Source organism: Lissotriton helveticus, chromosome 5_1 (assembly GCF_964261635.1).
Source record: "Lissotriton helveticus chromosome 5_1, aLisHel1.1, whole genome shotgun sequence".
Lineage (NCBI taxonomy): Eukaryota > Metazoa > Chordata > Amphibia > Caudata > Salamandridae > Lissotriton > Lissotriton helveticus.
In genome coordinates, this window is record NC_136065.1 from 110,387,262 (window position 1) to 110,401,837 (window position 14,576).

A 14,576-nucleotide genomic window follows, 5' to 3' on the forward strand; every position below is an offset into this window, starting at 1 on the left:
GGTCTTCCAGGCACGGGATAGTGCAGAACAGGTAGCGTCCCAGTATATGGCCGGCGGGTCAGGTGCCTGGGTGTGTGACCTGCGCAATAGATTGGTTGGTGGGTGCTTTTCCTTAGGGTTGGGATACTCTGTACAAACCTCGGCTTGTTGAGGGCATGTGTCGTAAACTAGTGGTTTCGCTTTATGGCATTGTGTGAATACTTCGCTGGTTGGCCAACAAGGTCCTCGTTCCACCAAAGGTTGGGTAACACGTGCACATTGCGTAAGGTCTAATGGGTGTGAGTACAGTTACTGGCGGCGGTGGCCAGAAAGGTCTGCTATTGTTGCATCTGTGGTTGGGTGCAAGCATTGATTTCAGAGTTGCACGTCACTTATTGTTGCACCGGCGCTTGTGACAGTCTGCCACAAGTTGGGCGCTGTCAGTCTAATTTAGAGATGACCAGAACAGGCCTTGATTATTTCAAGTTACATTAGAATTACTGTTGCCTGCTGCCGAAGCCATTCCTAGCTCTGCGGGCTCGGAATAGGCGGAATTGCACGCGTGCATGAGTGTCAGGGTTTGTAGTTTTAGCAGTTGGGCTTCAGTAGATTTGGGTTGAGCCGACAGTTTCCTGCGTAAGTGCTGAGACTCTGTGACTCCCGATTTAATTTTGAGTCCATAGTCCTGCTTGTGGTAACTGGAATAAGGCGTGCTGATTACATAACTGGATGCGATGACTGAGGAGGATCCTGTTGAATTGTTTTGGGCCAACACCGAAGTGAGCCGCTAGTGCAGGGCCAGAATCATTAGGAGACTGCAGCGCGACATAGGTCTTATAAAGGCACAGCTACAAAAATTGCGCAAGAGAAGTAGTCCATAAGGACCACCCCACGCAAGGAGGGCTAGCAGGGGTCACTCAGGGTACCAAGCTATTAGCTGCCATTGTTTTGAGCAATTAACCAGCAGGCAAAGTTTGAGGAAAGCTGCTGAGTTGCCTGAGATTGCGGCTCGTCCGGGGGCTAGGGATGGTGACGTTTCAGGGTAAGGTTCGAATTATTAGTTGCGTTGGGATACGTTGACAGGTTGCCCTTACTCGTGCAATACGGCGATAAAGTTGCAATTTTGTGGAGTGTAGAACTAAGTCGAACTTAGAGTAGTAGGACTGTGGCCCGATTGACCTAGTGAGTTGTCAGGCTAGGATGTCTCGCGCTCTTGCGGCACAGTTGAGTCCCAGCCACGAGTAGATTGTATTAGGGTTAGCTGGCTGTGGGTCAGTAAGCGCTGAGGCATCAGTAGCACTTAGCGGCTTACAGCAGATGTGGTTTCCGATACATGTGGCACCAGTTAGACTAGAGCCCTACTCGGAGGTAATGCCTTAAGTGCTTGGAGGTCTGTTGCCATCGGCTTTCAATTGAAGCCATTGTCTAGCTTGTCTTTTGATTAGTTGGGCCTGCACAAGCCACACGGAAACCTCCTATATAGTTGGTCCACGCTGAGACTGTCTCTTAAGTTGCATCACATAATCACCAGTTTCTTATACGCAGGCACTTTCGCACTAAGGTGATGCGTGAGCAATCTGCACTGAATGGGGGCCTACTTTAGCCGCACATCCTCCTACAGCCTGACCCCACTAAGACCATTCAAGTCTGGCTCGGCATCAGGTTTGGCTGATACAACAATGCCGCATTCTGGCTCCATCTCAATGGGCACGGGTTGATGCGTTTACGGCCAGGTAGGCGTATGGTTTGGCTGATTTGCTGGAAGGGTCCCGAGGTTGGGGAGGCAAATCTTCAACAGTCAATTCAACAGCGAGGGTTGACACGCAGTGGAGGGCCCTTTTGCTATGTCCACGGGTAAGCTTTGACCTAGACAGTATTTTATTTGGTGGTGATTCAGGCTAAAGTAGGTTTTCCGGGTGCAGTGTTCACATGCCGGGAAGTTAAGTGAGGAAGTATTAGTTCCCCTAGTTGCACAGCATGCATATGCAGTTGTTTAGGCTGCTTGTTAAAAGCTTCATGGAGTCCAACGAAGGCCAGGCGAAGGGGTCGACTTGTACAAGTGACAAACATGAGAAGTTTCTCCAAACAGTGTTAAAAGGGTGGTTGCCTATATTGAAACTAAAACTGGCCTTTTACGCAAGATGGGGAAGCTTGCGGCCAGGCAGTGAGCTGTCCAACGTTGATTTTGTGTAAAGTTGCATGCATGCACCAAGAGTTGGATCCCCAAGTTCATCCCGGACGGACTTTAAGTCCCGTTCTTTAGCCAGGTCTTGGCTGTTGCAAACAGCTAATGGGTTGGTGGGGTGCAGTGCCCTTTCGGGGCGACTAGTCAAGAAACGGACATTATAGTTTCTCGTCACGGTGTTCTCAAAGGGAGATTGCCTAGTAGGTCCCTACCAGCCTTATAAGCATATAGAGGCAATAAGTGACATACCTAAAGGTAAGCCTTGGGTTATAGGGACGTGATCCCAAGGGAGGTCGCTGGGTTGGCCTACACAGGCAGGTGATTTCCGCAGGGGCTTAGTACGCTTGTGGCCAGGCAGAGGCTTGCCTAACCTAGGTGGTTACAGTAAAAGGCAAGCACGCACATAGCGATGGATGCCCAAGTCCATTCGAGGCAGTCATTATCACTTGCTCAAGGGCCAGGGAGCTAAGCATTGTTGGGAGCTGCCAGTTTAATTGTGGGTTGCGGTGCAATAACCTAAGGAGTACGTGGGGTCAACATAATTTGGCTACAATTATGGAAGAAGGTTGTTTGGTGGTCCGACTGCCCAAATAGGGTCAAGTGTTCTGTTTTATTCGACAAAGAAACTTGGACACCCGTTGCCATGCCACTTTTCCCAGGGCAGCTCTGTCTGCCTGGTGTTTTGTGCCGTTCTGCCCTCTGTTACAATCATCCCCCCCTCGTTTTTGTGTCCTTCTGCCCTCTGTCTGCCTCGTGATTTGTGCCGTTCTGCCCTCTGTTAGAATCACCCCCCCTCTTTTTTGTGTCCTTCTTCCCTCTGTCTGCCTAGTTTTTTGAGCCAATCTGCCCTCAGTTATAATTGTTTCCCCTCGTTTTTGTGTCCTTCTGCCTGGTGTTTTGTGCTGTTCCTCCACCTGAACTGAGCCCTTTAAAATAAGGCCATGCTCCAAAAAGTACTGCAGCCCCCTGCCCTGAACAATAAAAACTGTCCCCTACCTCCGTGAAGTACTCTGACTCTGCTCCCTACCCTCCCTTGGCGCCTAAAACTGTCCCCTGCCAAGCCCCCTACAAAGCCTCGACTTAGTAAACTGTCCCTTCTCTGTGTGCTTCGAGGCCGTAAAATGTAAGCCTAGGCACACATGGATGGTTGGATTTGTGGGGTAAAGTTTTATTTAATGTGATTTTATGTAGCGCGAACTTTACTTGAAGGTGTCAGATCGCTTTACATAAGAACCAGTTGCCAAACCTAAGGACTTTGATTTACATGCGTTAAGTAAAAGATACAAACAGGAAAACAATTGAAATGTACTAGATGTAGTCACACAAAGAAGAGACTGTTGATTCACTTAATATTTCTATATACATATGGAAGGGATATGAATAGATGTACTGCAAGAGTCACATAGGAATGTTAGAGTAGAAAGGTCTACTGCATATACTAGTGAATACAGTCATCTCTATATACAGAAAAAAATGAGTTATATTTAGAGGGGTCGGAGTGGGACGCAGTGGGTGGATGGATGCATGATGGATGGATGTATGCATGGTGCATGGATGTATGGGTGGATGCATGGATGGGTTGTTGGTTGGATGGGTTGGTGGATTGCATAAATTGTTGAGGGATTGGCTGTATATATGCATCTTTCCATCCACCCATCCATGCATCTATCCATACACCCATCTATACACCCATCCATGCATGCACCCATCCATGCATCCACCAACTCATCCATGCAAGCATTACAACAAGAGCACATAGCTCTCCTTCGTCTCTCCTCGCCCCCCCTTCCCTGAGCCCGCAGCTCTCCTTCGCCTCTCTTTGCCCCCCTTCCCTGAGCCCACAGCTCTCCTTCGTATCTCCTCGCCCCCCCTTCCCTGTGCCCTGCCCTGCTATTGTAAATGACAATGCCATTTATTTATGTTAAAAAAAACATAAATAAAAATAATGTCAAGAGCAATGCCAATAGCTCTAACTTTAACAAAGGCAAAACCATTGCATTGTAAATGCTTGTTGTCAATGGGACCGAATTGTTTCCGGATACATTTATATGCATCATACTTGATCGGTTGGACTCCCCTGACACAAGTCTTACGGAAAGTATTCCTGACATGAGTCGTTTGGTTTGCTTTCCGAACGAGATTGGAATCAGGCCCATTGTCTTTTCACCTATTTTGCTCCTTTTTGTTTTGTAATTTGTTGTTGTATGTTGTTTCTTTATGAATAGGTTGTTTTTATTGGCATGTGTATGATTATTTTTTATTGTTAGGAGGTTTTCAAATCCCATTAATTTAAAATTACATTTGTATCAACTTAATTAAAGTCTATATTTAATGTTTTCACATGTTCTTCAGGTTTGTTTATTATCATTTATTTAAATCTATCATCTGGTTGCAAAGGGGTATTTATTCACATTTATTGCTTGTTTCAGTTGGCTTTGGAACCATCACTATTTTCAGGGGGTCCCTCTTTGTTAACGCGGATTCTAAAAGTACCCAGGGTGTGTGGATTTTCCGGAAGAGAACCATGAAATTATCAAAATATAGCAAAACGTTGGATTTTATGAAAAATGGGGAAAAGGTACTGTGCTATGAGGCATATTTGTTTCAAGAAATATCATCAGCTTAAGGCTTGCAATGCTAAGATCACAATTTTCTTTCAGCAACAATCAGAGTTGTGAAAGAAAGCTGATCTGGGCCACAGTTTTTCCAGTTTTTTAACATGTAGTCCCTATTTTTGTGGTTTCTACCTCATTGCAATTGGAAACAGGTGAATCCAAAGTTGAAACTGGACATCTTTACAGTTCTGAAACATAGACAAAATTCCAAAATGAGCAAGGGGCCATTTGTGTAGATTGCTCATGGGTTTCCCAAGAAACTAATCATTGCCATAAATATAATAAAAGTAAGTAGTTAAAACATACCAATTGGTGACAACATTTTCATCTATAATATTTTGCCCCAGTGGCTGATTTACAACCGCAACATACCATTTCAACCATTATGCAGTTGTAGGGATATATGATGTTTGTTGGTTGCCCAAAAACATGAGATACCCAAATCCAAAAAACTGAGGTGCACTCTATAATGATGTTGCATTGTGTACCAATCGTACAGCAATTCATATGGTAAATTCTAATGAATAAAAAATGGTTAGGAAGGAAAACTCTGCACAAGAGACTGATTTTGGAATTAGTCTCTGAATTTGGGGTTATCCATGGTATCATGTGAGTCAGAGTGCATTTTTCAAAATGGTTTATATTTCGGGGCAACAATGGAGACAAATTAAACTGGTAATAACAAGTGTTCTACTATTCTGTGTCCCAACACTTCTTCTTGTAAAAACAGTAACCCACTTGGAAAGGCTCCAAAATGTGATAAGGTGACACGCTATAAATTTTTGGGAGAGAAAAATGTATCTCTTATGGTCATATGGGTAGCTTTATAATTGAGCCCAGATTCAGCCCCCACCCAGTGAAACCTACCCAATCCAGACAATTTCTGAAAAGTAGACACTAAGGGGAGTTTATGGTGGTGTGACTTGTATTGATCCCACTGTTATGTTATGTTCTAGGGGTATTTATAGAGCGCACAGCTACTCAAAAGTGTGACCCGGCGCTAAAAGAACCCTATGGCTATTCTGTGCTGTCCCCCAAAGAGGGAAAAACCTAAAGTTGTTGATGAAACAGCCAGGTTTTAAGTTGCCTCCTGAAAGCCAGGAAATCAGGCACCTGTCTAAGTGGCACTGGCAAAAGGTTCCGATCACGGGCAGCCTGCACTTGAAAAGAGCATCCGCGGTCCGAATACGAGAACATTTGGGAACGGCCACCTGCTGTCAAGAGAATGATCTCAGGGTTCTACATGGGCCGTAGTGAAGGACTCTCTTTCTGATGTAGTGGGCTCCCGTGCCATGTAGAGCCTTGAAAGCCAAGACTAGAGCTTTGAAGCAAATTCTATTTCAGACAGGCAGCCAGTGCAAGGCCTTCAGATGAGCAGAAATTCGTGTTCTGGGTCCAAGAATGAGCTTCGCCCTGGCGGCAGCATTTTGGACCACCTATAGTCTGCCACATGTGTGGATCCACATTATCTTTTCACTGTGTGGATCCACTAAATTCCTACCACCCAGCATTCCAACAATGTCAAATTTCTCTGATTCCTACTTGAAGAAAACTTCACCATATTGATCACATTTAGGCCATTGCCAAGCATATGCGATATCCTTTACATAAATCAAAAACATTCTCTCAACTTTAGAATAAAACACCTCTGTGCAAACTTTAGTCATAGTTGTGTGGTCTATTGGTGTGTGCTGCAAACGGGTTCCATCAATTTAGTAGGCCATGATATTTTGCTTTTTGATCACCTGGCATTTGGATATTTACTGTGGGTGAGTGTCACTATCTGAGCCTTAAAATAATTGCATTGTAATTGCACTACGCCTGTTTACCACCAGTATCTGCCTTTTAAGACAGGGAGGCTGTGAATCAATGAGAGGAAGGGGCAGGTTACACATGAACACATGCACACACGCATATGCACACGTGAGCGGGTTGTGCATGAGAGACTATCATCATGTTCATCCTGATGTCTGCACACAGGTTGCACTGAAAATTCGACCTGTCAAAGTAACCACTTTTGAGGTGCCTAAACACTTTCCTTTTAAATATTAATAAATCACGCATACGTAGGTCCAAATTCCCTATAAAGGTGCATGCCGTTTAAAAGTAATACATGTAGAAATTAATGTTGAACATTTCTTTACAGTGAAATGTCCAAAAAGATTTTTTCACTGTACTACCGCTGTCTCTCCCAGAAACTAACACTGAGTTACTTTTTAATACACTTAATAAGTGATAACTTCAGCTTGGGAACAGATAAAGAAACACTTCTTCCACTCATTTGAATTTTAATTTAAAAACCTCTTTAATGGCGGTGTTGGATTTAAGTTACTATTCTATAAATGCTACTTTTAGAAAGTTGCAAAAAGAACAATTGATTGACAGTATGCAGAGAAGAATGTCATACATTCACCCCAGTACAGAGATCTGGGCCTAAATCCATTGTTTTTTTGCTCACCATACCATTCCAGTTTGGACCCAGCCATATGCACATCAGTCTTGACGCTGCAGCCAATGGGAACAGTCCAGCCAGAAACGGCCAGGGCAGGTCCTCCCTGGTCTGGAAACAAGAATCCTAGGACCACTTTCAGCCCTCATCAGCCAAGATAGCTTGACTCCAGTGGCATGGAGAGCACTGGACCCACATCTGGGCATACCCGTCCCACTCGGGGTGACAAATGTAAAAAGAACAATGTCAAACATTCACCCTAGTACAGAGATCTAGGCTGATGAGGGCTGAAAGCTCGAAACAAGTCCTAGGATGCTTGTTTTCAGTCCAGGGAGGACCTGGCCTGGCAGTTCGGGCTGGACTGTTCCCTAAAATGCACTGTCCTCACTGCTTCAGAACTGCATTGTCCCACTGAAAGTAGTTCATATGGTAGTTTGTTTCCTGACTAACACAAACAAATTCAAGAATATTGCTGCAGCACACACCTTACGTATTTGGCAGCCTCTCAAAGGATGAAAATTGCTGAAAGTAACATATCTAACGTTAAAAGCTCTGCATCTAATCACTCCCAAATACAGGACACAGAAATTCAAAATGAAAGAAGGATAGAGGTGACAAGCTCCTTTTTCATATCCCCTTTAGAGCACACTGATCAATCAGATCTTTCTCCAGAAATGCCCTATTCGACTGGAATACCTTTTTTCCACAACAGAAAAGCATCCATGTTCAGTATGTTCAAGGCAATATAAAAATAATAACTGCTCATATAAAAACATCTTAATAAACAAAAAGTTCAATGAAACCTCCACCTGTTCCATTTTCACACTCTGAACCCATTGAGGTGATCTTAGTCCAATCCAAGGGTTTCTACTCATCTTTAATGATAGAGTGGATCAGCGAGACTTCACTTCAAGGGTCATCACTCATCTTTAGTTGATAGTAAATCATTGGGCTTTTCATGAGGAATTCTTTACTTTCTCATTTTAGAGACTCGTGTATTGTACTAAAGGGTCTTTTGACCTCTTTTCTATCAGAACTCAGACACAAGGACCAATTGCATAGAAGTTTTTTGATTAATGATTTAATGACAAATGTAACAAGGTCAGATTTTTGTACAATCCTTGAAACACTGCCATGGAACTCAATTTTATACTACAACCATTTACAAGTGTGTAACCCTTTGTTTACCTCTATATAAAGCCTCCTACAAAACCATTTGGTAAACCTTTCCTAAGTGTATGGTACAAGTCAACCAGGATTCATGCGCAGTGTTTAAGGTCGCGCTTTATAAAATACTAATTAAAAAAATACATTTTTGTGCAAAAGTGTTGCTTTTCTTAGATGATATAATAACAAATAGGCACACTGTGCATGGGTGTACGTGCAGATGATGGAACAATATGTTCTGCAAGATACTGCTTTTTGATGCATATCTGTGAAGGTATTGGCTTACTATGCTTCGCTTACCACACTTGAATTCCAATCTGTTTCTCTAGACTGTAACTCGGTGTTAACATCTTTGAACGCCTTCGTGCACTGGAAACTGTCACCATAACAACACGAAACAGAACAAATGTGTTCACCTAAAATTTAGAAAAGATAGGTGAAATAACCTAATAATGTCTAGATGATAAATAGTGCCCATGCCCCAGTCAAAAACAGGAAATATTTCAATAGCATTGAATTTATTATTTGAAAAGCACATACTCACAAACCTGTCTAAATTAGGCCTAAACAGAATAGATTCAAATATCTACATTCACAATTTTTTTTTAAAACACACAGTCCATCTATATTTCTACAGTGTGCCTGACTTAGCATTTGCTTAGAGATAGGAAGGAGTGAAAGGTGAGAAAGGTGAAAAGATGAGACAGGGGAATAACCACCAATCCCTTCCGAGTAGGCCATACTAAATTTACATACAACATTTTAATTACTTCCAATCATAATTTGCACATACATTAGCCAATTGGCAACAAAGAAAGAATTAACCAAATGTTTATTTGATCATTGATAAGACAGAATAATACAGGAAGTGTCTGGCTATTGACTCTTTCCATTCATAAAGTTAAATATACAGGAACAGTCAAATAGATTGATTTGGGATAGTGTTTATAGCTGTGCTAGAGAAGGAGAGCGAGAAACACTGTTCTAATTTATCATCACAAAAAAAACAGTAAAACATGACTGGCAGGCTTGCAAACCACAAGGTAATTTAAAGTTGGTGGAAGACGGACTGGTCAAAAAAAGTTATCAATGTTTCTTTCAAATACTCATTTAGGAACTACTTTGAAGAGGTGAAGTAATTGTTTCTGGAAAGTTTGCAAATTAGTGCTTTGTTAAACGGTAGTGAGACAAAATATCGAAATTAAAATATCGATATACAATAATATCGATGTTTTAATTTCGATGGTATAGAATATCGATGTCCAAAATATCGACAGACAGAATATCGTTTCTTTAAGGTATGTATGTTAATAATATCGAAAATATCGAAATTTAGTAATATCTAAAATTTGTTTAGTGTTATGTATTTTATTATTTTGTTTATATGTTTGTTAAATATGTTTTGTAATGTATGTTTGAAAATTAGTAAATTTGTTTACATTTTGCGTTTTAGTATCAGAGCGGGTTGTGGGTTTATAGGGGAATAGGGTGGGAAGTAATTTAATAATAATTAATTAATTAATATATTTTTGTAAATATTAATAATTAATAATTAATTGGTAATTAGTTTATATTAATTAGTTAATTACATTAATTAGAGTTAATGTTTTAATATATATACATTTTTGTTATTGTTATTTAATTAATTGGTAATTAAATAATATTAATTAGTACAATAAATTATTTAGAGTTAATGTGCTAATATGTTTAATTTATTGTTATTGTTAATTAATAATTAATTGGTAATTAAATATTATTAATTATTTAATTAAATGAATTAGAGTTAATGTGCTAATATATTTATTGTTTTTGTTATTGTTAATTAATTGGTAATTAATAATTATTAAGTGATTAAATGATGTGATTTATTTATGTGTAGTGGGTTGTGTGTTTATAGGTGGATAGGGTGTGATATAATTAAATTTAATAAATTAAAGCGATTGTATTTATTTGTTGGTATTTATTGTTAATTAATTAGTAATTAATATGTGTTAATTAGTTCATTTATAATTACATCAATTTAGTAATATTAATTATTATTAATTGATTAATTGAAATTTATATTAATTGTCTTTTTTATATGTGTAGTGTGTTGTGTGTTAAAGTGGGAGTAGTGTGGGAATACATTTTTACCCCCATGCTACCCAACGCTTTCCCTACTGTTGCACCCTCTGGAGTGTGAATAGTAATTTTTACCCCTACGCTATCCACCGGGGAAACAACCTTTACAACGCAACTTTTACAGCGCACTACCATTAAAATGAATTTTTTACAACGCAAAAACCATTACAACGCATGTGTTTACAACGCATGTTTTTACAACGCAGGTACCTTCACAACGCATACCATTACAACGTAAGTATAGGTAAGTATATAATAATATTTTAAATTTTATATGTTTTAGTTTTTTTAAGGGGTATTTTTAGGGTTCAGGGTCAGTTTTCAGTTTTTGGGTAAAAGGGTATTTTTAGTGTTCAGGGTCAGTTTTCAGTTTTTGGGTAAAGGGGTATTTTTAGGGTTTAGGGTCAGTTTTCAGTTTTTGGGTAAAGGGGTATTTTTAGGGTTCAGGGTCAGTTTTCAGTTTTTGGCTAAAGGGGTATTTTTTGGGTTCAGGGTCAGTTTTCAGTTTTTGGGTAAAGGGGTATTTTTAGGGTTCAGGGTCAGTTTTCAGTTTTTGGGTAAAGGGGTATTTTTAGGGTTCAGGGTCAGTTTTCAGTTTTTGGGTAAAGGGGTATTTTTTGGGTTCAGGGTCAGTTTTCAGTTTTTGGGTAAAGGGGTATTTTTAGGGTTCAGGGTCAGTTTTTAGTTCTTGGGTAAAGGGGTATTTTTAGGGTTCAGGGTCAGTTTTGGGTTTTTGGGTAAAGGGGTATTTTTAGGGTCCAGGGTCAGTTTTGGGTTTTTGGGTAAAAGGGTATTTTTAGGGTTCAGGGTCAGTTTTGGGTTTTTGGGTAAAGGGGTATTTTTAGGGTTCAGGGTCAGTTTTGGGTTTTTGGGTAAAGGGGTATTTTTAGGGTTCAGGGTCAGTTTTGGGTTTTTGGGTAAAAGGGTATTTTTAGGGTTCAGGGTCAGTTTTGGGTTTTTGTGTAAAGGGGTATTTTTAGGGTTCAGGGTCAGTTTTGGGTTTTTGAGGTACAGGCGTGCAGGGTAAAAATAAAATAAATGTATATTTAAATTAAATCAATTAAATGAAATTAAAAAAAATAAAATTACATTAAATTATGACGTTTTTTATTTATTTTAAATGTATATGTATTAGTTTTAATTTTTTAATTATGTTTTAATGTTTGTATTTAATATTTGTAAATTTATATGTATTTTAAAATTATTTTGACATTATTATTAATATATTTAAAAAAACGATATTTTTATTTTCGATATTTTTGTACTACGATATTAATTTTTCGATATTTTTGTACTTACCTTTATGAAGATAGGACTCCGATATTTTTGATTTCGATATTTTTGTGTCGATATTTTTGTATGTAGATATTCTGTCTGTCGATATTATGTCATAGATTCTTGTTAAACTACATAAGCAATCAATTCTTTACTTTCTTTGAATGAATAATATTTATCTTTGTGTTGGCTAACAGATACAGGCCTGAATCAATCAATCTCTCTCTCTCTCTCAAATTCATCCAAAACTTACTGTTAAGATAAACAGAACTGGCCCAACAAAGGCCCAGATGATATCCGTTTGAACATTCAACCAGCAGTGATTGTCTGCCACATATTTGTTAAATGATGTCGCCAAGGTGACTCCCACGATGATGATCGGTAGACCTTCAAAGTAAAAAACAAGCATCCTTTGATTCATCTATGTTATTATTTCATGCATATTTTAATACAAAACTCAGGTTGCATCAGAAAAGTGGAAGTACAAAAATGATGGGTGGGACTGACTGAAAACAGAATTTTCTTATTTTTCTTAATTTACTTAGGATGATGTGATGGTAATTAGCACACCCCTGTAGAATGTATGACGTTAAAACGCATGCCTTTTTGACACAACCTGCTCCGGGCATTCCTTTACCATGGAGATGCGTTTACCACACATGCCTTTAACATAAATGAAAAATATACCTAAGGTAAGTAAACCCCCAATATATATATATATATATATATATATATATATATATACACACACAAAGCTGGCGTGCTTAAGCCACTTGGACGGCGGGCTCACGACGGGGAACGCCAACCCCTATATGTACACACACTCCTGGTCGATATTCTCCATGAAAAACCAGAGTCGGAGCCCAAGTATATTACGGTGCTGTCAGTTTATTTCAGCAGAAAAACCCAACGCGTTTCGAGATCCGCCGATCTCTTGCTCATATATATATATATATTCACTGAAAAAACCAATGGTTTCAGGCCTTATATAGTTAGGAATTAGCATTTAAAAAGCCTTTGAAATTCACTCAAAACTATAAGTTTTAGTGGTGTTCAGTGATGTCAGCAGTGATGTCATTTGAGATGTCATCAGTGATGTCACTGACCATGTCATGAATGTTCTAATAAGTGACATCATCATGCGGGTGCGCAAAATATAATTAGTACAACTAACTATATAGGAGCAATTTCAATGGTTTTGTATGAGTGAAATGTCCAGCTAACTATAACACACCTAAAACTTATAGTTTTTTGAGTGAATTTCAAAGGTTTTTTTAAATGCTAATTCCTAACTATATAAGGCCTCTAACCTGTGGGTTTTTTTCAGTGAATTTGCAAGGTTTTTTAAATGCTAATTACTAACTATATAAGGCCTGAAACCTATGTTTTTTTCAGTGAATTTGCGAGGTTTTTTAAATGCTAATTCCTAACTATATAAGGCCTGAAACCTATGGTTTTTTCAGTGAATTTGCAAGGTTTTTAAATGATAATTCCTAACTATATAAGGCCTGAAACCTATGGTTTTTTCAGTGAATTTGCAAGGTTTTTTAAATGCTAATTCATAACTATGTAAGGCATGAAACCTATGGTTTTGTCAGTGAATTGGCAAGGTTTTTTAAATGCTAATTCCTAACTATATAAGGCCTGAACCCTATGGTTTTTTCACTGAATTTCAAAGTTTTTTTTAATGCTAATTCCTAATTATATAAGGCCTGAAACCTATGTTTTTTTTGTGAATTTCAATGGTTTTTTAAATGCTAATTCCTAACTATGGGGCCGACAATGATTGAGGTTTTTCCGCATCCACCGGGCCGGCGGAAGCCACCGCCTGCCGGAGGATCCGGAAAAACCGCTGCGGAGCCTCCAAAAACCCACCGCCAAATTAGGATGGCTGGTGGGTCTGGATATCCGTCCGCCGCTATTCCGCCGCGGTCGCATTATAACCGCGGAATAGCCCTAAAATGGTGGCGGTGTCTTACAGACACCGCCAGCCATATTAGGATGGTGGGAAAGACATGCTTTTCCGCGGCGGCTTTTCCGCCGTGGAAAAGCAAATGGACTTTCACTTCGGGGGCCCGTTGCGGGCCCCCTGGGTGAAGGAGGGGTGGGGGGTGCACATGGGGGGCATTTGCGTGCACAAAGCAGCAGGCACTGCACGGTGCCTGCCGCTTTGTGCATGCAAAGGCGATGCATGCATTTTTAACCTTGCGGCGGGTGCAGCTTGAAGCTGCACCCGCCGCAATGTTAAAGATAGAGGATGTGACCGCCACCCTGGCGGTCACATTCTAATCTGCTCGGAGGGAACGCTGCAGCCCCTTCGGACGTTCCCTCCTCCTCAGGGGTCGCGGACGGACTCAAGTCCGTCCGCGATCCTAATCGGGCCCTATATCAGGCCTGAAACCCATGGTTTTTTCATTTAATTTTGAAGGTTTTTTAAATGACAATTTTTAAATCTATGAATTGTTATTTTTTTTATACTGATTTACTACATTTTTGCCGGCAGGTGTTCAGAGGGCACGCCCCCTTTTTACAACACTCTGCAGCGCAACCCCTGGCGCATTTGCAGAGGAGGAACTAATTCCCCTTGCATACTGGTGATCCCTGGGGGGCAACTAGCCCACCAGGAGCCTCCAGTATAAGCCAGTGGGCTGCATTGCAGAGAGGTGTAATGAGGCCACACCCTTTTTTACACCTCTCTGCAACACAGCCCCCGGGCATGTTTGCAGAGGGGTAACTAATTCCCCTTGCATACTGAGGGTCCCTGGGGGGCAACTAACCCACCAGG

The 14,576-nt window shown here is 40.3% G+C and overlaps 1 protein-coding gene across 1 annotated transcript in view; it reads right to left on the reverse strand.

The window, feature by feature from the left end:
• ADGRD2 (adhesion G protein-coupled receptor D2) overlaps positions 1-14,576 on the reverse strand; it is a 387,169-nt gene that overhangs the window by 207,995 nt on the left and 164,598 nt on the right. The window contains exons 16-17 of the mRNA XM_078640338.1: positions 12,045-12,178; positions 8,696-8,811 (exon numbers count right to left, since the gene is read on the reverse strand). Of these exons, the coding sequence (XP_078496464.1) occupies positions 8,696-8,811; positions 12,045-12,178 (250 nt within the window). The remainder of the gene's footprint in view (positions 1-8,695; positions 8,812-12,044; positions 12,179-14,576) is intronic.